Source organism: Pterocles gutturalis, unplaced genomic scaffold (assembly GCF_000699245.1).
Source record: "Pterocles gutturalis isolate BGI_N339 unplaced genomic scaffold, ASM69924v1 scaffold50967, whole genome shotgun sequence".
Lineage (NCBI taxonomy): Eukaryota > Metazoa > Chordata > Aves > Pterocliformes > Pteroclidae > Pterocles > Pterocles gutturalis.
The window spans coordinates 17,774-43,511 of record NW_010117445.1 but is presented as its reverse complement, the minus strand read 5'-3'; the positions used below and the strand labels follow the sequence as shown (position 1 = coordinate 43,511).

Here is a 25,738-nt window from a genome sequence, read left to right as displayed (position 1 = left end):
ATGGAACTGCCTAAGAAAACTGCGCTAAATATGGTTAATTGTGGAGGACAGTGCTACGGCATGAGTGATTAAGAAATGAATTTCTGGATCTCTTGTTATTTTCTGGAATCTACTACTCCCCGGTCGAAATCCAAACACGTCAAGTAACTACACACTCAACTACCCAAGACCACATTTAAAAAAAACCCATCAAAATAATGTGGTGGGATTTTTTCCACACCAGAATATTTCTTCAAGTTCCATACCTCCATGACATGAAGGAACCTGTCCTCAGAGGGTGGATGCGTAGCCTGTAAAATCCGCCAGATGTGCTGAGTCTCATCCAGTGATACCTCTAGTAGATCTCCTACCATCATTAGATCTTCTAACTGAGCTTTTGCTCCAGGGGACAGCTCCAATACAGGGGGCTCCAAACTGCGAGGTACCAGTGGACTCTTCCGAGGCTGCTTCCTTGGAGTGCTAGAACCTTTCAGACAGGAGGCAAGTCATATAAGGATAAAAGGAAGAGATCAAAACCACTTTTTACAACAGTCTAAGGAGAGAGGCAATCCCAAGCAAAAAACATTGACAACAAGCAATCAGGAAACTAACTGCAATGCAACTCTACTGTACCTTCTTACAGGCAACATATCTTCTGCAACTAACACTGGTTCCCCTCCTTACTGACTGCTCATCCCAGTGATCTGTTCAATTTTATCTCAATGTATATATCTCAATGTATACAAAAGCAAATACCTTGAGAGCAGCTTTTAGAAGCAGACGAATATGCGTGTTCGGCACAGAATGAGGGAGCAGTCCACATGTGCGTCACTACTTCTTCTGATTTAATGGGGATTTCCTCATCACAGAACAAATTGGGCTCCAAGCTGCTAGAAGATTTTACACTGGCATTGTCCTGAAAAAGACCCACAGAAAACATGCAACATCTAGATCCAGAAAATACCTACTTCAAAGTACATTCTACCAAGACTGACGAGTCTGCTGTTCCTAAAACCCTACTTGGAAGCACCTCACCAGAGACACCAAGACCATGTGCAAAAGGTGCAAGCTACAGCCCTATTTAAATAGTGGATGAACACAGCAACTGTGGAGATAGGTCAACAGACTTATAGTCAGTGCATGAGAAACACGTTTCCTCATTCAACAGTACCTCAAGTATGATCTTCAAAAGTCAACGTAATGAAAAGAAGCTTACACATAGCCTACTTTTTTTTTTTCCCCTTGAAAAAATTCACTGCAAGACCGTAAGACAAGCATCTTTAGTAAAGCAGGGGTATGGTGAATAAATAATGGTTACTATAGAAAGGACATATTAAAGATCTTACAGGTGAGGAAAAAACAGGGTATTCCAAGCACAACAACAAATCTCAATATAATGGCAAGCAATCAAACATTGCCTTGGGATTGTGACTTTTATGGCAGTCTTGAACTATTTTAAGATAGGACCAAACACTGAAAGGAAGTGGGCTGTAATACTTGAGTCTGTTGTATTTCCATGAACAGAATAATGATGGCTTTGGCTTGTGCTCAGCTCAATGCATTGTGTAAGATGCTCGATACACTCAAAGCATTTTGTAGGATGGAAGCTTGACTTTTTAGATACAGCACACTGAAATGGGATGCATGCCTTCAAGTGCAAGTGGATCCATTAAGAGAAGAGAAATTAGGAATCTCTTAGCAGTGGCATAAGCTTTGTCTTTGCATTAATTAGGCAGAGAATCCAGAGATGGCACAAGCCCATCTGAGTAGATTCCTTGATGCCCGCTAGTACTAACATCTCCCTCTTCTTACTCACCCCGTAGGTGAAACTAATAAGGATAATCTCAACCAGCTGTCTATTTCCATAGCACTTTCCAGAACTTAGCTAGCCCGTCACATTTTGATGAAACCAGCCAACAGGTTAAACGTACTTAGCATGCCACATAAGACTGAAATCTTTCAGAAAACAACTAAAACCAAGAAGCTGGCTTAAAAGAAGAGGAAAGGCTGTAGACCAGTTATTGACATTTTTTACCTGAAGATTAGCTGTGTGGGTCCCAAAATGGCCAACTCAGGAAATTGTACCACCCAGACACTGCCATTTCATGACATAAAAAGGGAGTTTAAGAATGGTAATCTCTCTCTAGTTTTCAGTTACACTCTTAAAAGGAAGCAAAGTGCATACTAATGATTTCAGTACAGAACTAGAAGTGGGAAATTCGGATTTAAATTGCCCAGATGAAAAGGTAGAATGTATTCAGAAAGAGGAAAATACTTCTCCCTACGTAGTGAAGGTTAAATCTCATACAATACTTGTTTTGGATATCATGTTATACCACATTAAAGAAAAGTCAGGGCCCACAGGGAATAAAGAGGTATCACCATTTGGTGGCCATAAGCAACATAGGTGCAAAAGAATAAGAAAAAAATACATGAGACAAAAATGAAAGCAATTAAAGGCGAAGAAAATTTACAGTAAATTTGACCAGTTAATCACTCTGGCTGGAACAAATCTTAAAACAAGTCTAGCTATTGCACTCATAATGAAGTATTTGCTGTCAAAAACCATGTTCTAATTAGAAAAAGCACAATATAATCAAACAGGCCTTTTCACATCTGTTTTTATAACCACTGTTGTATTTGAGATGGCCGAGACTGTGGTTTTCGAAACATAGTCTATGTACCCTTAGGGACTGAAGGATTACTTCTACAGGGTCCACGAGATGTTATTAAGAGCAAATTCATACATGATGCATCACGATATATATATATATATATTTTTTTTTTTTTTTAAACACATCACTCCACTGGAAAACATTTATAGGTCATAAAGTGAAAACACACAACCCTTGAAAGCCCACAGTATAAAAATAATTAAATTCTCAGCAATTTTGCTATTTCTTTTGAACTTTGCTGCTCCTAATTTAGATCTGAAGAATTTGCTTGCCTGAAAATTTGTCTTCTATTTCAGCCATGTTAGTTGACCTAACAAAAGACATTTCTGGTCCCTATCAGCTTTGCTTTGACAGATTTTTACTTTTAGGTTTTCACAATTACATACAGTGACAACCAAATCAAAAGGGCTAAGTAACAGATTTTGAAATCACAACAACAGAATCATTAAAGAAATATAATTACACTCCTGCAAAACCCTCAGATCCTGACAAGCATATGCCATCTTTCTTGACATATGCTTTATCACAGCCTCAGAAAATGCCGCATCTTTCAGAAATGCCTTATTATGACTCCTGATGCAAAGAACAGTTTGAAAATTACGATTTTTTAAAATATAAAACTAATTTAATTAAAGGCTGTAACACCCAATTGCAATGTACCCTTGTTGGCATTTCACAGAGGACTGTAAGACAAATGTGTGTATTTGCATAAAGCAGCTTAGAAACAAAATATTAAAAATACGAGACACTGAGGTAAACCATAGAATCACAGAATGGTTTGGGTTAGAAGGCACCTTAAAGATCACCTAGTTCCAACCCCCCTGCCATGGGCAGGGACACCCTCCACTAGACCAGGTTGCTCAAAGCCTCATCCAGCCTGGCCTTGAACACCTCCAGGGATGGGGCATCCACAACTTCCCTGGGCAACCTGTTCCAGTGCCTCACCACCCTCATAGTGAAGATTTTTTGCCGTCCCTTTATAAACTAGAAAATCTGCCTTAGGAGAATTTACATGACCACAGTGTCTTTTAAGTTAACATCTTGTAAGGTAGATACGACACTATCACTAAAAAGAAAACACTGCACAAGAAGAAACAGTGGCCTTGCTTTTGTCTCTACATATATCAAGAGGACATTTCAGAGTTCTGAAGTGAAATACATCACATTGAAAACACTTGGCTATCTCTACAATTGCCTCCTCATGACAGTTCTTCTCTAGTTAAAATATTTTAAAAGTTTAACTGCAGTTACAATTTCCGAACTGAATCCAGACACTAATATTACAACACAATCCGGACATCTAGTCCTGAATATTTCCATGCATACAAAATCAAACACATGTACCTCGTTTATATGAGGGCTGAACGAAGAGAAAGGTATGAAAATGTGAAAGAAGTTCTGGCATCAGGAAAATTCTTATAGGACATGTGGTGTTCAAAGACTAATTTTTTGTTGGAGCAAAAACTGTTGAAGAGCTCTCCATATAGACACTTACTCATATTTGTGACTCATTATATCTCTGAATGGGATATAAAGACAATGTTGATCCTCCGTGGTATTACAAATACAAATCCCTTGAGAAGTGTATCTTTTCCCTCAGCACTAAAAAGCATCTTTTGAAACTCAAACAGGACATTTGGCAATTTTGAATAAAAACACTACAAAACTCCCCAATAGTCCAGAACTGAGACATTCAGATAAAATCAAGAGTACCTCTTCTGCAACAGGAGCTAGGGCAGAATGCACATAGATAGCTTAAGATACAAAAAAAAAATAATTCTGAAATAAACTGAATTAATAAAAAAAACAGATGTTCTGGATTAATTCTATGCAGACAAGCCACACCGAATTACTTACCTTTATGTCATAGCCATATGTCTCCCTGATGTCTTCATCAGAGTCTGTCTCTTCATCATCATAATCCAAAGTCTGCCGTGGGGATGAGGACACACTCCCTATCACTCTGTTAAAGGCTGATTGCTGGAAACTAGTCAAGTGTCCCTGAAAGAAAAATGGAATGTAGGAATGAAACAATAAAATATCCAGAAAAAAGATCTATAAAAAAGCTGAAAGTTACTGACAAAGAAAACAGTGGTTCTTTTGGCTTGAGGATAACTGCCTGGACAGTCACAGAAAGCCCAGTCACAGCAAGATGTAAAGAAAGATAGGGAAATATCCAAGGAAAAGCTTCTACTAGATTTTATTTCCGTGTTTTTGAATAATAGTGACTAGAAAGACCTAGATACTGCTGCTCAGTGCTACCAAATCATAGCCTGTGGTTGTACAAAAATCTTCACCACATCATCATCTGATATCACTCAATCTCCAGATGAAGAGGTCATCTGTAAAAGTACCAGTGTCTGCCTGCAGTCCTCACTGCAATTTACTAACGAGAAACCAAATGCCTGAGAATGACAATCCATGAGAAATTATAAATATTGAGACTTTTGATTCTATCAAGAGGGAAATGTCATTTGGACACCTAAGCAGCCACTGCTTTACATATCTTCAGGCCCTTAGCCAGCTGTTACACCTGAACCGATGTTTCTTACAAACAGCTTCAGCAGTTGCTATTGACAATGAGTACAAAGCAATAGGCCTGTTCCTGGAGCAGCATGTAACTGACTGAAGCCAACCATTTCCTGAGACTGAGGAGCACTGAACTAAGTAATTTTGATATATCTAATTCTCAGCTTTTAACTGCCCTCTCCCCCAGACTTCTCCAAGAAAGATAAGGCATTTCGACACGCTGAAGAAGAACAAGCACTGTACAGAGCAAGATATCCACATCCCTACCTGTAGGTCTGGGTTAGCTGCTGCTTTCTGTAGCTCTGCACTGATTATTTTCTCTGTTTTCTCCCGTGCTGCCTGCTCCACCATTCGCTGGCTAAGCACAGAAAGCTTAGCCAAAGCAGAGGACAACTCATCAGTGGCCAAAGCCTGCCGCGCTTGGTCCTGCCAACTCATGGCACGTTCTGTCAAGCACTGCAACGCCTCCCCTTCTGGCAGCCGTACAGGCAGCTTCTGCAAGGACACCAGCAGAGACAGTATTGTCTCAAGCCGTGGCCTCCGAGAACGCATGCAAAGTGGACAGAGAAACTTCACTTCTTTGGCCTGCCAGCTAGAGCCTTTCTTCTGAGAACTTGTTTTGGGAAGGGGCACACAGCCACTATGAAACCAGTCTTTGCACAGTTCACACTGTAGCATGAATCCACTAGCTGTTTTGCGGCAGATACAGAATTTGACTTCTTCAATACGATCCACCATAGTCATCTTGGCCAGGTTAGCTGCCCTGAGAGCATGCATCGCTTCAATCTCCTTCTGTTCCCGCTCCTTGAATATAGCCACCTACCCAACAAAGACAAAAAACAGTTCATGACCTTCACAGCTAAGAGATATCACATTTTATTAGCAACATAGGAAAAGGAAGGAAAAAAAAATCAAGAGATCTTCCTACTTAAACTAGTCCAAAATTTGGTAACTGTGTGATCTAATTAAAACTTGAGCTAAAATACTTTGTCCTCAATTACTCATTACTCCCCCGAGTCCTTCTGACAAAGATTCTCTGTAAACTTTATCTAACCTTCTCCATAACTACAAAGTTTCTTAAGTTCATAATTAAATCTGTCATAAGGCCAGCAGAAGAACAGGTTTTGACTCCAGGAGAGAAGTCAGAATCAATTCCATCCATCTGTCTACCAACACAATGCAGCTGAGCATAGTTTCAATGCTGACTCAGCACCAGGAGCATCTGAGTGACCATGTGTCTCCTGAAGCAACCTGCATGTCCTCAGTGTCTCCATTTAAGTAAGCAAAGCATACTAAGGTAAAATAGACTGGGTACATGCCACATTAATGAGCCTGCATATATTTTCTTTCTTTCTGGAGAAAGGGCAGCTAGATGACAGAAAACTCTTCTGACAAGCTGAATCAATACCCTCCCAACAAGGAGGATTCAAATATAACATTCCCCGCCCCAGCCCAGTTTCTGACCAAGCACTTGCAGGCTGCCCTCAAAAATCAACCTAACCAAATATGTCTTGTTACTGTTTAAGGTAGGACAGCGCCTCATTCCATATTATTTTGATGGGAATTCAATAGATGTTAATAATATTAGATGAGCAGCCACAGATATTAACCCAAGACCATTTAAGTCTTATACATAGCCCAATACATACTAAATAGCAGAATTTATACTCTGAATTGTGCTTCCCTCTACTTTCACTGCAATTGAAGCTGAACTATATCCCTGTGTCAAACATCATATTATGAGATTTTTTGTTTCAGTGAGATTCATTTCTCAGTTCTTCCATAAGATTTCTACACAGATTAGAGACAAATTAAAATCACATATCAGGAGACACTACCTTTCACTGCTCCTTACCACAGCTGCAGTGTCCCTGGCCTCGTCCAGCCCATCCTCCAGTTCACTTAGGGATTCCAAGTCAAGATCTTTCTCCTTTTCCTTCTCCATCAACTCCTTTGCCCTCCTCCGCCTATTCTTACTGCTCCCATAAACACCAATATCAGTCCGAGGGCTCAGAACCTGTAACCACCAAGAAAACTTATACTGTCAGAGCCAAGGATGCCAAGAACAGAAAAAAGTTCTCATCTATGATGTTACAATTTCAGGGACATATGAGAACATCTAATAAAGGAATTACAACAGAGTCACCAGAGAGCAAAACATACTCAGCAATCTAACACCTTTGATATCGATCAGTTAATTCCAGGAAGAGGAGAAATAAACAGAAAAGGATACAAGTATTTCATACACACAGAGTCTGTAATCAGCACCACAGTGATGTGGGAGGTCAACTTGAAAGCCACTTTGGCTTCATGATTAAATTCTAAAATCTATTCAGATTAAGCTATCATGCATATAACTAAGTGCAATACTATATGCAGTTAGATATCAGTAGCTCAACATCCACTTCGAACACCTTCACCAATTGCAAGTCTTAAAGATTTGTAAGTCTTAAAGATCTGCCATGATTTCATATTTACATCAGCAATTTTGTGGCTGAAACAAAACTAAAAAAAATACACTATAAGCCTTTTAATATCAAACACGGGAGGCTGTAAAGCACTTTTAAGGACAATAATTAAATTTTAAGTAGTCTTGATTAGTTGGAAGGCATACTTAAATATAAAAATCTAGCGAATTAAAGTCAATATAGGAAAGTTCAAACTGATATGTTTAGGAAAACAGTCAAATACAATACCAGAACGTATCTTAGTAAAAAAAAATACAAAGAAAAAAATCTGGACCTAGAGCAATATCATCATAAACAAGAGAAATCAGTGTGATGTTGTTATAACAGACGCAGATTCCATTGGGAAACACTGAACAGCAGTATCCCCTTTGAGACGCAAGATGTAATTATTGCACTTCCCATGGCACTAGGGAAGCCATAGTGAGAGGATTCTGTCTGGTTTTCGACATCCCACTAAAAGTGAAGACAAACCTCAGAGAATAACAACAAGAGTATTAAAAATACAGCCTACAAGAAAGCGTTGAAAGAACTGGAATTGTTTTCCCCAGAAAAGGGAAGCCTGTCAAGTAGATACGATAAATCTTCAAACATGTGAATGACTTGTATTAAAACAAAGACAATGACTACATTCATTGAAGTAAAATAAACAGTAGCTAACTTATTTTATAAGCTGTTTAACTATAATAAAAGTTATCTAATCTATTTTCTTAGAGTTTAAGCAGTGGAACAAGGTAAACATCCATCAATTAACAACAGCTTCTATGTCCATTTCAGGCCTACATTTCTACACATACACAAGAGAGGAAATTTTCCCTCCCAAAAAGGAGTTTTAATCTGTTTCTTAAAAGTAACAGCTCAGGTTGTCTATACATTAAACAAGACTAACCAAACACAGACTTTTTGCCTTTTTCATTCTTTTCATCGAAGAACAGCTTAAGTTTTTTATTATATTCTGTTATCAAAATGAGCTGTAACTGAATCAACTGTTCCCTCCAAACCACAAAGGGCCACAAAGATCAGCTTCTCAAGACTGACACAGAAATGTCTGTGGCTCACCTGTAACAGACTGTAGCTTGAGTTCTTCTTCAGGAAGGTCCTTCCTGTGCGCTCTCTCCAGGCACGTGCTGCAGCTACCTGTGATTCCAGCTGTGGCAGGGCATCAAGACGCACTGGTATTGGACGGCCTTTGGCAGACAAGCTCTCCAGTTGCTCCAGGTAGGCATAGTTGCTCCCATTCTGGGTAAAATAAATTTTTCTAAGCCCATGATTCCACCATTGTATCAGAGGCCAGCTTAATTTCAAGCCATACACTATTTTGTCACTGACTAAAATAGAGTTCCACAGGAAAGGAAAGGAGGGCAATGCTTCAGTCTTACTGAAAAAAAAAGTCTTACTTTAAAAAACTGTTATACAGTTTTAACAGTCATTCTGACATGTCCAGCTGGCTCAGGGAGTAAGACAACATTCCACTTCTAGATGGTTGTCTGAAATGCTGTCTGCTTAACAGCAAGCTACTATATCTGAGAGTTGTACAGGGGCTGATGTGAAATCAACTGGGATTCTCAACTCAGTTCCCAACAAATACCTGACATGAGAAATAGCAGTGACAGTCCAGAGATCAACACCTAGAAATATCACAGAAGCCATGTTCCTCTTGGATCAAGTCATGTGGGTAGGCACAATAGAGGGGGAGGCTACTGAACTAACGATGTCATAACTTCAACTGTTTCAGAAAATTTCGGCCATCAGTGCTATTAAATCTTACACCACTTTAGGCAGAAAAAAACAAACAAAAACATACATTTCCATAGCCAGCTCCAAAACTGAAGACCTGTGAGCACATCTTCTGCTGCAGCTAGGTATTTACAGTGACAGTATGCAGAACAGTTTCAATACCAAATACCCTTTGAGAGTTACATTTGTATCATAATGAATTTGCATGGTTTTACGTCCTCATGAAATACATAAAAGGAAGGGAAATTGAAATTGGATAGCCAATGGGGAAACAGCAGCACAAAAAGAAAAAGAAATTCAAGCACAAGAGCTACGGTAAGCACATTTAACAGTTAAAGCAAGGCTTCCCTTCAGGTCACCTTTGTGGGTAGAGGGGCTAGGAATAAAGAACATGTCTAAACAAAAGGATGCAAGCAGAAGATTCCAGTCCCTGCTGTAACCCCTACCTGAATGGCCTCCACTTTGGCTGTCCAGTCTCTAGCCCGCTGCAGGGCTTCTTTCAGTGCCAGCACATTGGGCAGGTAAGCAGGGATGTTCTTTGCTTCATTCACAATGCCCTCCAGAGCCATCATACTTTGGCGTGGTCTAGAATAAGAAAAAACCCAATTCCAGCCTTCTCTCAAAATGCCAGTCAACTAAAGCCACAAATTTGACAGGCTGGTGATGCAACTTCATCACTACACTGCAGTGTAGGATACCATGGCTCTATTCTTGGAGGGCGCTACTGGCTACCAAGTAACCAGAGAGTGAGAAAGCTGATGGACTTATCAAGTTCAAAAAGATACAGCATCAGAACTCCTAAAGATCAAGGAAACTGTCTTGTGTAGCACACTCCGTGCTTTTTCTTGAGGGGGATGATTAGCAAAGACAGTGGCAACTCACAGCCTCCTGCCACTGTGCAACACAATAGGGAATCAACTCTTCTGCAACTCATTAACCACCTCAAATCCAACTCTTGGGCAAACAAACTACTGGGAGGTAAAAAAACCCAAACAAAAACACACTACAGCTTCAAAACCCCTACTTTTTCACCACACACCTCAAAAGAGGCTGAAAATCCCAGAAGTGTGACCTATAAGAACAGTTTGCAAAAGAACACTCACCTGGCCTGCAAGCAGACCTTGGCCTTCTCCTCCCACCTCTCCGAGACTGTAAGCAGCTCCTGCAGTTCAGCCATGGCTTTCTCTACAGCATGGTGTGGTGCCAAGCCCACACCTGAGTCAATCAGCTTCTTCATCACATCTAGGGTGACCCTCTGGGGATCCAAGAGGGTGGACCTCACCTCATCCAGCCACCGTGCTTGCTGCAGTTCTTGCTTCAGCCTTGGCAGTTCAGGAAGTTCTACATAAAGGCCAGAGCCCATGTCTATCAACTCCTGCAACTTGGAAGAGTCTGGGATCTCATCCATCATAGCTTCTTGAGCACGCTCATGAAATTCTTCCACATCGTCAAGCAGATTCTGAAGTAACACACAGTACAAATCAATTAGGAAAAAACGCCCATAGAATCAAAAGGGAAATTTGACTGAGGGATCAGTGAGCTGTGAATTTGTATGTGATCATCACATAACCAGTCAGAGCTCCTACACACACTGCCAGCTAGTTTGTCACAAGCCATCAAGTCTGACACATATTAAGTAACAGACCATCTAAACTCATTTGGCCTAATGTTGGCACCTCACTGAGCCTATTAGGTGGACATAAATCTACACCTAAAATAGTATAACTGCAACTAACTACAGCTCCCAACAAAACAGAATACTAAGCACGGCCTGGTCAACATTAATTTCACAATAGTGGCAGAACGGGGGCTTCTGCAAACAGATTGTCCTTTCCATCTAGTGTCAGGGGCATTACAGTAATGAGGGTAATACACAACAGAACACAACATGCTGAGGAAAAAGAACAAGCCAGAGTTGTACGAGGACACACATACCAGAAGTTCATTAAAATAACAATAATCAGGTATCAAATTACAAAGTCCTAAAGCAGGCCCACTACTTCAACACACCTGGATTTAATCTCAAAAAGGAAAGAAATGAAAATGCAAAACCCTTTAATGAAAGGAGACAATTTCACTGAAATCCAGCTGCACTGCTGCAGTTATCCTCATCCTCATGTTTTGGCATTGCAATGAAAAAAATCAAAGAAAGCAAACAGGAAAGAATCTCTGCAGGAGATTAATTCAAAGACATTCAACCAGTGTACTCAATTGATTCACTCCTGAATGTCTTACAAAACACAGGTATTTCTGATAGCAACTCAATGGCACAACAAGGAGCAAAACCTGCATTTCCTAACCCTTAGTTTACTGCCCTTTTTGTCTGAAGCTGCTTTTCATGACTGTCTGGAAACTAGAAGGCATTTACAAAAAAGAACAAGATCCACATTACAAGCATTTTGATTTAGGGAACATATGTTGAATGCTTCATAGTAACAACATTAAATTATTACAGTTTAATAATCATAATGCCTTTTGTGTTAGAAAATATTCATCATCCAACATGATAATTATTTTGCAATTCATTATGATGGATAATTGCATTCAAATGTCATGCTGAAAGTCAGTGAGTGCTTAGGTATAAATGATCACTATCTGACTTCATTCAGAAACTAAGAGACTATGGTTCATAACCAGTAAAATGATAATATTCATTTTATTGGTTAGTGATTACGTTGAAGCTTCAAGAACACACACATGCAGAGAGTACTTGAACAGAACCAGTCTCCTACGGCTGGGGGCAGCGAAGAGAGAGACTAGTTCGGTGAAAAAGTTTATACAAAAATACAAATTAAAACTGTATTTTAATTAAGAGTTTTTTGTTTGTTTTTTGTTTTTGTAAAGGAGGACATAACCAACACCACAAAACACTTACAGAAAAGAGGCCTTCTCAAGCAAGACTAACTATTATATGTCTGGTTATATAGGGCTACCCACACATATGGCAATGCTTAGAATTTTAGGGCCTCAGTCTAGCACTATAGACCATTCTTATTAAAACTGTATCAACAGAGAACATGTGGGTTAATAAATGGTTAACATAGACCTCAAGAACCATTTCTCAAGGTGAAAAATCTTTATTTATTAAGGATGTTTTTGAAGGAGTTTTCCAGAAATTGGTTAGTAGGCGAAACACTATTTAACAATTCATCATCACTGACACCGAAACAAATTAAGATTACTGCTGAAAACACTTGCTATGATACAGACTGCCAAAGTGACAAACAATAACAGCAGCCAGGGGAATCAGTATGATCTGGATTACTTATTAGTCTAGATTCCTTCAAACACAGGTGCAGAGAGATATATGAAGGACAAGAAGTGCAATCTGTGCATACAGATTAAGGGGCCTGTAACCTGGAAAGCAAGGCTGACAATTGTTGAGTAAATACTTTGCAATGTGGTACTGCTTTCCCTCTCCACTGAAGCAGCACACCAATATAACCTTCAGAAACTTCTACCAAAACACACAAAGGGTAGGATTTAACTGGAAATTGCCCCCACTAAAGATAGCATTAAAGATGCTGGAACGACAGTAATTGGTTCAGAGAGATAAAACTGGTCTGCCTGGACAGTGACAGGTGGGGAGGATCTTTTATTTTGATTTATCTGCAGTGAGACCACCACATCCAACCATGCCCACTGCAACATGCACCTTAAAAAGTGTACGTATAGTCAAGCAAAGTGCCCTGCTCAGCTGCCTAAAAGCTGACTGCCACATGCAGTACCCCACACTGAGACTGCCACACAAGAGAGCTAAGGTATTCTTCCAGAATGGCAATAGAGGCCAGATGGAATACTTCAGAGTATCTCACAGTTCACTAGATATCCATGCTTAGGTTATTCAGCTGCTCTGACTACACTAGCATAGAAGCACAAATGCCACCACCACCCACTTAGAGACACACTTGCAAATGAGCAGGAAATACATGTTACCATTCCATTATGGACAGACAGCAACATGTCATCAGCAAAACTTCAATGACAACAGCAAGATTACCCAGTAAAGCACCAAGACACTGAGCTAAATGTATCCAGAGTATTCTACTTCCTTTCTTGGGGCCACAGATATCATCGCAAAGCAGCTACTTGCTTTACAGTAAAAGTTAGAAATTAAATAGGCCATCCAATCCATCTCTGCCAGGGCAGGACTGATTCTTAAAAAAAAAGCCTTTCACCCTTTGCATCAGGCAATATTATCTGTTTAAAAAAAATCAAAACAAAAACCCAGAAAACAGAACAAAGCAAAAGCACGACTCTAGCAATATATCCAAGGAGCAGACACAAACTTACCTTTACTTGTCGGGCCTGGCTGATAACACAGGGCAGGCTAAATAACTGCTGTACAAATGCTTTAAGCTCCTCCATAGTTAGCTTGGTCCGTGTCCTTCCACTATCTTGGCTCTGTCTGCTGTATGAATGGACATAATAAAACAATATTATGTGAGAGAAAATTATGATCCCTGGATTTACTCCCAGTGACAGAAAGCTATCAAGACAAGTTACTAAAAAAATCCAGCACTTGAAAACTCAAAAAAACCCAAACTCCAAGAATTTCAAAATCTTGAAAACTAAATTTAATGTAATTCCTCCAAGCGTCTTCAAGAGAATTTACCCTGCTATTCAGAGGTAGGAATGTCTACATGGCTTTCAAACTGGGTTTGTTCCAAATAGGTAAAAGAACATAGCCCCAGAAAGCTTGCTTTAGGCAGCTCAAGAAGTTGACTGCCATGACAGGCATTGACAAGAAGTCTCAGGGGTGTAACACCAATAAGCTCTGAAAAGAAGTCTTATTTTCTAGAGTGCTCTCTCTTGTAGCCAGAGAACTGTTGAAACTGTCCTCGCAACAGGAAAAGACTGCTACTGAGTAGGACACATTCTGCAAAGACATTTCTATTAAATATCATTCATAGCAAATATCACAAGCCCGCTGACTGCGGTAAAGGACTTAAAAGTGACACGCTGTAAAATTAAACACTTGGTATATCACTGACAGGCACAACAATTTCGCAAGTAGGACAGATCTCAAACACTGAAGAGTTGCACCCTGCTAATGAATCTCTATTTTATTACTATAAAAAGATTTTACAAAACAAAAGTCAATCTTTCAACCTATGGACTTAAATATACTTGTAAAAGTAAACTCCAGATTAATGATCAAATATAATTACACATTATGTAAAATTCAGAGGGGGAAAAAGCATACTGCAGGCTTTGACTTGCTACGACAGACAATGAGGAGCAGTGGCTGCACTGGACCTGCTGTGCCTCCACTACTCCTGCGCAAGAGTGAATGGGGTACTCCAAGAGACACCACTGTGGGAGGGCACGCTCTCTGAAACATCACACTGGCATGCTGTCCCTAGTCCAGCCATGGACTGCCACTGCACAAGATGCTGCACAAAAACATAAAACTGTCCCTGCCTGTGGAAACTCAGAACTTTCAACAGTGGGGAGAGATACAACGGGAATATTGGAAAGATCTTCACAGCTACACATTACCTATTTTTCAGGTCTACATATAACCAGATGTATAAAGGGATAGATTTTCTTTTGCTATATTTGACAATGAGTTTATTGCTGCTTTAACCCCTCCTAAATTATTCCGTTTGAGTACACATTTTTAAATTGCTTTTTTAATAACCTTATCCTTTGTGTAAAGGTGATCCTACACAATGTATTAAATATGAACATAGATGTTAAAGAAGCAGCTGAATGCCACCTCTATGTTTACATTTCCTAAGATTGCTCAAAGAGGTTTCAAAATCTTTTTCAAACTTAAATTTTGTAACATACTGCTATTTAGCATACAACACCACTCACGTGTATACAAGTCGCATTTTTGCCCCATGGAATTCCTTTTAGCTTTAGATCAGACAAAACATTGAAAGTTGACAAATCTTTCTACCCCTTTAGGTTCTTGGGAGAGTGCTGGAAATCCACCAATTAACTGAAGGCAAGTCTTTTGACTTGAGGTGGACACACTCCAATAGCAGGAGAAGGAGGAAGCAGCAACAGACCAGGAACATCCGGGTGCTACTAAAATAGTTAAATTTTACTAGGAACAGGGCAATGGAACTCCTGTATCTTTGGTTCTCTCACCCAGACCAGAGTTGAAGTGACCATACCTCTGTTGTAGTGAGATCCTACAAGCAATAAAAACCAAACAGGAGAGCCTTCTGTCCCTCTCAGAGACAGGAAAAATGCCTCTCTATTTTATAATAGCTTTCCAATTCCATCAGGTATCATACTTTGATCGGTGGTGTAACTAACATTTCAGTGTTCAATCCAAGCAATGATGACATGCATTATGTTCTGTGTAGCAAAGTTGGGTATTATAATTAACAAGGTATTTACTTTTTATTCCCTCCCTTGAAAAGTCTTAAGTTATACACCAAAAACTACACGTGCAAAATTACAACTGACTACAAAGCCAAATCTTACACTCAACATAGGAAACGCAAGCTATAAAAGCTTACCATACAACTGCTGGCACAAGAATCATGGTTACTTGATCAAATTATTTTCCATGGGACTTTTATTCAGTGCACAGAATGAGAAGCACGTTGCTAAAGGCTCAACGACAGCAGAATAGAGGGACACATGCAGCAGATTGCTGAGGTAGGGCCAGGAGACAGAGTAACACTGAGATAGCTACAGGCAAGGCAGGCAACATAAAGAACTAAGGGAGTCTAAACTGCCAGAAGTCACCAAGGCAACACACTACTTTTCAGCCACACATCACTGCCTCCCATGGTCCTTGGCAAGAAGTAAAAGACTGGCTCAAACTGTGGACTGGTTTTGCTCTCTGCACCCCAAGATCCTTTTTTTTCAGTCAACGCCGGCAAGACAAATTTCCTTTGCATCTTCTGGTAACCCTACCAGCATCACACCACATTCTGCAACTTGAGAACAGCTGGCAAAATTATAAATATTTTTGAGAAATGCTGTACCAGAAGATACAACTGCACTTGCCTTACCAATTGAAATTGGTATCTCCTACTTTTCAAGCATTTGCTTTGCAATCCAATGTTTTAACAGATTTTCTTTCCATAGCTTTAAGCTATGTACTTAGCCATACTACCTACAATACAGACACTTATGTCAAGACTTACTTTCATAACATTTTTCCCTCTAGTTGTGTTCCCTACAACCCTCCCACACATTCAGAGAAATACCTGATCAGCGATCAAACACACAACCTTTCCAAAGGATTTCACATTTCAGGACGTAAGTCAGCTGAAAACACCATGTTTAACACATTGTAACCAACTCCACTTTTTTGGCCCTTCCTGTCACTGAATAACCTCCCCTACTTCTCAACGAGTCACAGCACTAAGGGCAGGAAACACTGAAATAAATTAGTAGGCAGTGAGACCTCAGGGTTCTTACATTTCCAAGTCCAATCAATTAACAAAACAGACAGATGGAAAGTGTTGAAAAATACCTGTCCTACCTGTGTTTTTGCTTTTTGCTCAGAAGCAGCTGTGCTACTGAAGCACAGGTCTCTGCTTCTTTCACAGCATCTCTGAGCCTGCGGAAAAGATCATTCTCCGGATATTTCCTGTCTTCAGCATCCTCCAACATTACTCTCAGCTCAATCACATCTGTAATAACAGTACATAAATAATTTGTATGCAAAAACAAAACATTTTTTAGACTGCTTCGAAGGCCTTCAATCAAGGTTCCAACATGCTAGTTGAATTTGAAATGTACAATGATGAGTTGCATTACACTCTCAGATTAACTAATTTCTTTTTTCCACTAAACAATACACAGTGTTTCTCTCAATAAATGAGAACACAGAACAAATGTAGGAGGTTTCAGGACATCCTACTATAGAACAATATAAGACTGACCTTTCTTGTGGTTGAGACTGGCAGACAGAGCCTCTGTAACTCTACTGACCCAAGTGTCATAAGACTGTGCTCTAACTTTCACTCCATACAGCAAAGAAGGAAGGTCTTCTAGTGGGTACCGGTACCTGGAGATATGGAAGGAAAATACAGAAAGACTATTAATGCCCATACAAAAGCCAAGATATTGCTTATATCAAGTTTTTTCAGCTACAACAAGGCCAGAAAGACAGAACATGTATAATACCTGCTGCCTTGGAACTGAGAAACAAGCAAAGAGGACAAAAATACTCCTTAAGCAAAGGAAGAGAAAAGTTTGGACAAATGCTGTATTTGGTCATTGGTCTCCAGCAAACTACTGGATATGGAAGAAAAGTAGGGGGGAAAAAAAAAATCCCGTGTACCTTAGACACTTCTTCTGCATGGGACATGGACATAAATCAGACGGATGGTATAAGCATACCAGACGCTCAGGATTACAGGAACACGTAAGAGCTGACAAGAAGCACGTGGTTCTGCAAGCTGTGCACTGACGCTCATCATCTGGAACCAGTTCAAACACCTCTTCTTCAGACATCAACACTCCCTTACAAAAAAAATTTGACACTTACTAAAAACTCTAATCCAGGCAGGGGGAGGGGGAAGCAAAAGTTCTTTTGCAAGCAAAGTGAAAGAGTTGTCTTACTACTCACCATTTGTACAACAGATTCCCTTAACCGTGTCTCTTCCTCTATCATTAGAGTCATCTCCTTGCAGACCATGGCAGCCAGCCCAACATCCAAGCACTCTGGATCTGCAGCCATCTTGAAGATCAGCTCTTCATGGGAGAAAACACAGTGACGTCCTAGCCTTCGGTAATGACTCACACACTGACGTCCAATCGGAAGCTACAAAAAAAACAACATCTATCATTCTGGGAAAAGACATTTCAAGATGATCTCTCAGCTCCCACCTTCCTTCCTTTGACAAAATCTGGGAAAAGACTAGGAGAGTTTTAGGAAAAGACTAGGAGAGTTTTATCTTACGGGACAGAACCAATCATAACAACATTAAATCATGTCAGATGACAACAAAGAGGATATCCATGTTGGGGGTGCATCCGCCATAACCTTATATGCCTAACTTTCAGACTCAAGTTGTCCTAAGCTCTTTTTACTTTCAGTGGAAAGAAACTGGTACCAAAAATAAGTCAGCTGGTCTGTGCTAAGGTGAGTACGTTGCCCTCTGGATATTACTATGCTTGGACATAGACATTTAACACAAGATGCCTAAAATTAACCAAAGGTATCACTCACTTTGTGCCTTTTAAAGCAAAAAATACAAAATGCTAGATGAATTTGCTACACAGATTTCTGGTTACATTTTTGCATAAGCAAAGGAAATTTCACATGGCTGGTGTGACTTGGCAGTTTTTCACAGAGACTATACACAGACTGCATCATGAGCCCAGGAGAAAACAAGAACACCGACACACTGTCAATCCTGTAGATAATTTTTCTGATGAATGAATAAAATTTTATGATTAAGGACTAAAATTCCTATTTTAAAGTAAGAAAAAAGAAGTCAGATAAACTACAGATGAGATAACTTCCAACTGAAAACCCTGGATAATGATAGTATACACTTTTGACAACTTACTGAAGAATTCACATAAGCTCTGCTCTGGTGTGGCATGGCTATTAGAACAAGCACTAATATGATTAACAGGTGCAATGACCTGGCACAAAAGGAAAACAAAAGACTGTTGTATGCCTGCCCCCAACATTCAAATTACAATAGCTGTTCAAGACAGTACATTAATCTAAATCAAGTTCAAAAAGAGGCATCAAAGAAATACTAGAGGTACTGCAAGATGTCACTATTTGGTTAGATCACTACGTAAAAAGGAAGACCACATGCCAAAGTTTCAGTTTGAAGCTGCTTAAAATTACGTTCTCAAAATTATTTTGTGTAATGGAAACTCACATCAGTCTTTAACTGTTGTAGCAGAAACTATAAACATAAAACATACTGTGTAACATAAAAGACTATTCTTCAGATAACTAAGTTACTAACACACTCCTTGCAAAGGTGACCTATCAGAGACACAGCAAACATATACAGAAGAACAGACCCAGTCAGCAGTGCAGAAGTTCACAGCTTCAGCGAAGTTGTATCCCTGGTTAAATCCAGAGTGATAGGCACGAGGAAATGTCACAACAAACTCACCAGCACACTGATTGGTCCTGTATACCTAATAAAAGTGAGGATAAAGAAAAAAAAAAAAAAGAAAAAGTATGAAACTTGAAACAAAGCTTAAGATACATAATTTCAAGACCTTTGAACATCACTTGCTTTACCTACAGAACACCAAAGGCAACATAGCTACCCCAAAAGTGGTAAGGATTGGTTCTGTCTTAAAGTGAATCCTCAACTTACAGCCTTACTCAAAAGAGCTGAATATATAAGCCAACAGTTGAAAATTTTCTTTATGAATCCCAAAAGGCATGTTTCTCTATCATCATTTAATCCATCACACCACAAAGTGCAAAAGCTTCTGGAAACAGTTTATGGTTTGCTTTCTTGGGGTATTTGCCAGGGAAGCAATTTATCCTAAGACAAAAGCAAAACATAGTGACTGCTGCTTAAAGGTCTGCAGTCAATTATGTTTGGTCAAAAAAGCATTTTGTAATGCTGAAACTTCTACTGAACATAAGACAAGTATTTTACTGCCAAAGATATTAAAGCATTTCACAGACAAACTTGCTGCTATGGAAGAATGGAGAGGGGTAATTAAAAATAAAAAGTAACACACAATGTACACTTGTTCTATAAGATACTTTATGTAAGAAGCTTGGCACACCCACTTCTGATATAAGATAATTTAAATTTCGTGGTGAGTCTAGAGAAGATTCCAGAAAATAGCTTTAAAAAACACCCCATAACTAACGAATTGAGTATGTAAACATTGACCATAAAGCTTCTTCAGATTTATGCTAAACCATTGTTACACAAATCTGGCACAGAAAGAAAAACAAGAGAACTCACAGGAGTACTTATCTAAAAACACTCATGTGCTACTCACTGGTACACCGTGTTCCATTAACACATTGGGATTCATAATAGTGACTAGCTGATGCAGGAGATCAGGCTGGGATTCAAATAGCTCAGGAGCCAGTTCCTTCATCACATCCTCTAGCTGCTCTGCTGCATGAGAGGGCACGCCATACCACGTCTTTGGCTCTCCCCTAACAAAACACAACCACAGTAATAAACACATTACTGAAAGGAAAGTAATGGTGCCACCCAACTACAAAGCACACCTCAAATCTAGAACCACTGTCCCCACAAGCCAAATATTTCGCATAGGGACACAAAAATGTCTTTAATAAACAACCACTTTGTTCAGGATGTATTGTTCTAACCTGAAAAATCAATTGCAACACAATTCTCACTCAATGTACCTGACAGCAGATTTGCCATGACAAGCCTGACATGGAAGATAACTGTCATTTACCATGCTATAAAAAGATAAAATGGGCAAATATTTTCCTTTAGGAAGATGAAAGTTTAACAAAAAAGCTCAGACATCACTCCTCCACTCACTTAATTAGGCTTGGAGTAGTCTTACACCTGAACCCAATGAAATAATACACCAGCTATGCAGAAGTGGAAGGAACGAAACACCAGACAGTGCAATGAAATATAAGCAATCCTCCTAATATACATGACCAATTACTGAAAATCAGTAGTCCACTGGAGTCTTAAGATAAAAAAATGCCTAATAACATCAAATAGTTAAGTATGAGGGAAGAAAGATATTAACAAGACCAATACTAAACAGAAGATTACTTGAGAACATATTATTCCAGTTCTTCCAGTCCTGACTTAACCAAAAGAAACTGTAATGACCTAGAATCTATAGTGCTGAGGTTTATTTTTTTATTTTATTAGGAAGTACAAACAGTAGTCTGCTGAAATATCTGCAACCGTTCACATAGCACTATTTAACTGTATTAATAATCTTGTTACCAACCGTGCTGATAGTTAGACGAGGAACAGTGCAGCATGTTCTGTGGTTCCTACGGGCTTCAGTGACACCTGCTGGTAGGACACTGCTAGTAAACCCCAATAAATAACCTGCTCTGCATCTGGGCTGCTGGATTTCACCAGCTAACACAAAACCCTCAACATACTGATCTACTTAATAGCAACCTGAGGACAATAACTGACAAAATGGATCTCCCTCCTGAGCCTCTGGATCAGATCCTATTAGCAAACATGCTTCTATAGAAATGTGCAATCACAGTCTAAGAGTTATCAACCCATCCTTACCAGACGTACAACAAACTTTCTGTTCTGAAGGGGTCCTGCCCACAGCTTCACTCTCCTCCCCCCCTGCTCCATTCACTGTGACCTGAGCCTGATGAACTGGGAAGACAGTTAATCTGTCAAAATTCTTTTAAAAACAAAAGCTGAACTCCATAACACTTCCAGGATTCTTCTGAAAGTCAGAATTACCTTCAAACTTCTCTTCTCTTGAATAGGAGTATTTCTGTGCATACACAGATCTGCTGCTGTACTGCCAGCTCTGATGCCTGTGTAAGCCACCAGGCAGCAGCCTCAACTTCCAGCATAGGGGCATACCAACTTTAAATCATAAAGCAGTGAACCAGTGAACTGCAACTCAGCTCAAAACCAAAAGCTTTCTTAGAAAACACGTGGGCCTGTAAAGCACGATTTTACAGTGACACTGGATTTTTGGCAACACAAGAATATTCAAATCAGCTAATGAAAAACACTGAAGTGCTTAAAACCATATCTGTATTCTCTTGTAATCAGCTTTAGTTAAGAGCATGAACCACTCATCACAGTTAGCTTTTTAGTTAAAAATGTCACCAGTGTGTGTAGGTATTTTCAAGTAGAACTACAGATTTACTAATGGCAAACAGGGCAGCATAAGGTAGATACACAAAGGAGAGCCCATACCAATGCAGGTAGTTGATGGAATAGCTCCAGTGATCTTCAATATGCCAGCAAAAGGAAGAGAAGCACATCCCTACGTACAGCCAAGGTACCTTCATGCCAGAGATATCTGCATTGATGTGAGCAAGGACTGATTGTTCTAGAATGGGCATGTTATTCAAGTTCCAACCAGAAAGTGCATAATCCTGCCAAAAAAAGGAGAAAATACTGAACAAATCAGAAGAACATAGGGACACCAATTCCAGAAAAGGAAAGCACGAAAGAAGAGATCAGTCTATCCATTTCTACAGTAGACAGGGGGTAGTATTCTGCAACAATGTAGCACCAAAGCTAGGAAACAATTCCTTAAATACCTTAGGTCAGCAACTAATCAGACTAAGACTTAAGGTCCGTCCTAGTATTTCAACATATATGGCCCATCTTCTTTGGATCAAGTCTTATATACTTAGGCTTTGATTTTCCCACCCCCCAGGTTTATAGGTTTCATGTGCTTCTAGTGGAACAAAGTACCAGCAACACTAACAGAAGAACAAAAGATACAAGTCTTCAATAAAATTGGATAAGTTAAGATTGTAAAAAATGCAATGAATCTTGTGTTATTATTTCAGCTTTTCTAAGACCTGCTTTAATGCACTGCAATTTATCTTGATTGTTTTTATGTATTACTTCAGAAAGTTTTTTCAAGAGAAGAAATTCCTACACACTCATTTATGAGAAGTCAGTATCACCAATTAAGCAATCCCAACTTTACTTTCAAATACAAACAATTTGTACAAAAAATGAGAATCCAACCAGACTGCTTTAAAAGCTCACTGCTGTGCTTTAACATTAGTCTACTGTGCACCTGAAAAAAAGCTGTCAGCAGAGAACCACAGTCATTTTAGGCATATCCCATAGCTGCTGAAAGGACTGGTCACACCCTCAGCTCAACTTCCTGCTGTATCCTTTGTTCTGACATTACAAAGACAATGCAGTGAGTCAGATGACTTAAGTGATCTGGCTAGAAAATACATATTTAAATCACTGCTTTTATACAAATAGATCAACAAACAGTTCTGACTACAGTTCTGACTCACTAAGCAACTACACAAACACTGTACAGCCAACAAAGGTACAGATAGGAAGGTGCAGGCATGGGTGAAAGACAATAGTGGGCAGGATTACCTCTTCCAGTGAGCAGTATAAATTGATTTGGGGCTGTGTAATCATGAAACTACACCTTTACTCTCATTTTGTCTGAATTTAAACATATAAGCAGCCAGAAAATTTATATGCTACAGCAAGGCCTGAGAGAAAATAGGCAATACACTTACCAGATGTTCTTTATAAAATTTTCTGTAATAGGATGCTGTATCTACATTTTCTTATTCTTACAGTATGCACAGTCAGAGAACCAAGCTAAATCCAATTAGTTTGTTTTACCTATTACGAACCTCCTAAGGAGGTTAGAATCACATTTCTGTAGCTAACTCTATAACAAAAAGGTTCAGAACAAGAAAGAAAGAAACAAATATTATCAGTCTCCTCATACTTGGACGTACTGTAACAACTTGCACATCTTCGCCTGCTAAGATTAAGTAATACAAAACAGGTGTGACCTAAGTCATGAAAAGCAGCTTAGCTATCAGCAACCAGATCTTTAAAGAAACCTAAAATATCAGATTAATGCCCTGCTCAAAAGGAATTTTAAGAGCATGCAAAAGCCTTAAGCAATTTTTTCATTAAAAAAGAATCCATGTTGATTTCTGATCTAAATTCTTAATATGAAATCTTATACAGAGCAAAGAATTGGGTCAGTTTGCATATCCTTTTCCTCACCTCCTCCTCTGGCATCAGCTTTCGTCGGCCATCCTTCACTGGGAAGCCACTTCCAAAGTCCTTGGATGAGATATCAGCCCCATATTCCACAATGACGTCTTCCTCTATGCTGCTCACCAATCGCCAGAATTCTTTTTCTACAAGCTCAGTGGGAACCATCTGAAAGCAGAAAGATGTTAGGGTATGTGCAGATAAGACCCATCATAAAAGTTATAAATCAAGCAATAAATCACGACTAATCCCCCACGAATTTCCAAACACCAAGGCCACTCCCTCTCTCCCCTCCATCTCTTCGAAGTCATACAGTTTGGTCTGTATTCCTTAGTGGCCGCAACGTAACAGAAATAGGATGCCACATCATAAGGCATGGAACGAACAATAAGATGGGGTTACCAGAAGAACAGCTAAGAAGAAGGGGAGGAGACAGCCAACAGAAGCCAACAGCAAACAGAATAAACACCATGCATATTCCAAACTATTTCAGAGGATAATGACCAGAACTTCTGAGTAACAGCAAGGAAATTCTGATAAAAGAATTGTGTTCAAGAGTTTAGTCTTCATATAGATCATTAAAACTCCTACTTATATGCATTTATTTACGAATTGTTTGTTACTTGCTTTGTTCTGTGTCACAAAGCTGTGTCATAAATCGGAGTCCTTAAAAGGTAGAAGCTTTAGCAAGAGTGCCCATAAATTATCAAAGAACCCTGAGAAGAGAAGGAGCTTTGTGCTGCATGCATTTTACAGAACAGTGGAATCCTGGAGGCGTACCAAAGCAGAAATGCCCATTTTAAAAATGCTGACAAGGTGCAGAACAAAAACAAACAAACAAAAAAACCTAATTATCAGACAGACTCAGTCTATTGACTTGTCTACAGGAAAAGACTGCAAAAGGGAGGCAAACAATGAACAAACTTAACCAAGACAAGAGCCATAGGAAGGGCAGGAGAAAGACCCCCTTTGCCAAACAAGAACAAGATACTTGGTTCAATTAACCAAAAAAGGCAAGAACTTAACTGAAGTATGGCCAGTAAGGTAAACCCTAACAAGCAATAAAGCTATCTATCCACCACAGGAAAAGGGGAGAAATGAAGCTGAAATGCAACCAGATGCCAGAAAGCTAAATCATTTGTTTACATGTTTGAAGCTTATAGTGTCTCTTTAAACAAAGCTAAGATGCTTCAGCAAAAATTCAGGATCAGCTGAAACCTCTTCTCTTTTTCCCCTACAAGGAATCACAACAAATATTGAAACTCACATGGACTGGCATGTTGAAATAATCAGACTTGAAGTTATCAGCCATTTCGCCAAAGCTCTGGAGAGTATATTCCCTGACAGCTTGTTCAAATCCAAAGGCCTCACGGGGTTTGTTGCATTCCTAGGAGACGGAACATTAAAAAATTTTTCCCTGCAGCAGACTATGACACAGTAAACATTTTTCACAAAAAACCCCTAATGTCCACCCAAGTCCTTACCCAACACAATAAGTTTTGAGGGCTCTTCTCAGCTGAGGAAGTCCCACCACAACGGAAACAACAGAATTGTAAACCTCAATGCTACAAACTTCTGCTTTCGTGTCCAAAACTAAGTTTCATCATCTACTGCAGCCAGCCACAAAGTAAGACAGTGCACAAGAAAGAAGCTTAGACAGTCATAAGACATTTCTTAGACACACTGGATTCCAGCACCTACAGAAAAAAATGCACTGGAACAA

The 25,738-nt window shown here is 39.4% G+C and overlaps 1 protein-coding gene across 1 annotated transcript in view; it reads right to left on the bottom strand.

Annotated features, from left to right (window-relative positions):
• Window positions 1-25,738, bottom strand: part of KDM5A (lysine (K)-specific demethylase 5A) — a 48,212-nt gene that overhangs the window by 6,480 nt on the left and 15,994 nt on the right. The window contains exons 8-25 of the mRNA XM_010075777.1: window positions 25,283-25,402; window positions 24,025-24,183; window positions 22,210-22,391; window positions 20,306-20,468; window positions 19,355-19,474; window positions 17,934-18,128; window positions 17,646-17,827; window positions 17,245-17,369; window positions 16,842-16,992; window positions 13,679-13,796; window positions 10,489-10,844; window positions 9,832-9,970; window positions 8,708-8,887; window positions 7,039-7,200; window positions 5,451-6,002; window positions 4,512-4,655; window positions 736-895; window positions 246-466 (exon numbers count right to left, since the gene is read on the bottom strand). Coding sequence (XP_010074079.1) covers window positions 246-466; window positions 736-895; window positions 4,512-4,655; window positions 5,451-6,002; window positions 7,039-7,200; window positions 8,708-8,887; window positions 9,832-9,970; window positions 10,489-10,844; window positions 13,679-13,796; window positions 16,842-16,992; window positions 17,245-17,369; window positions 17,646-17,827; window positions 17,934-18,128; window positions 19,355-19,474; window positions 20,306-20,468; window positions 22,210-22,391; window positions 24,025-24,183; window positions 25,283-25,402 — 3,429 coding nt within the window. The remainder of the gene's footprint in view (window positions 1-245; window positions 467-735; window positions 896-4,511; window positions 4,656-5,450; window positions 6,003-7,038; window positions 7,201-8,707; window positions 8,888-9,831; window positions 9,971-10,488; window positions 10,845-13,678; window positions 13,797-16,841; window positions 16,993-17,244; window positions 17,370-17,645; window positions 17,828-17,933; window positions 18,129-19,354; window positions 19,475-20,305; window positions 20,469-22,209; window positions 22,392-24,024; window positions 24,184-25,282; window positions 25,403-25,738) is intronic.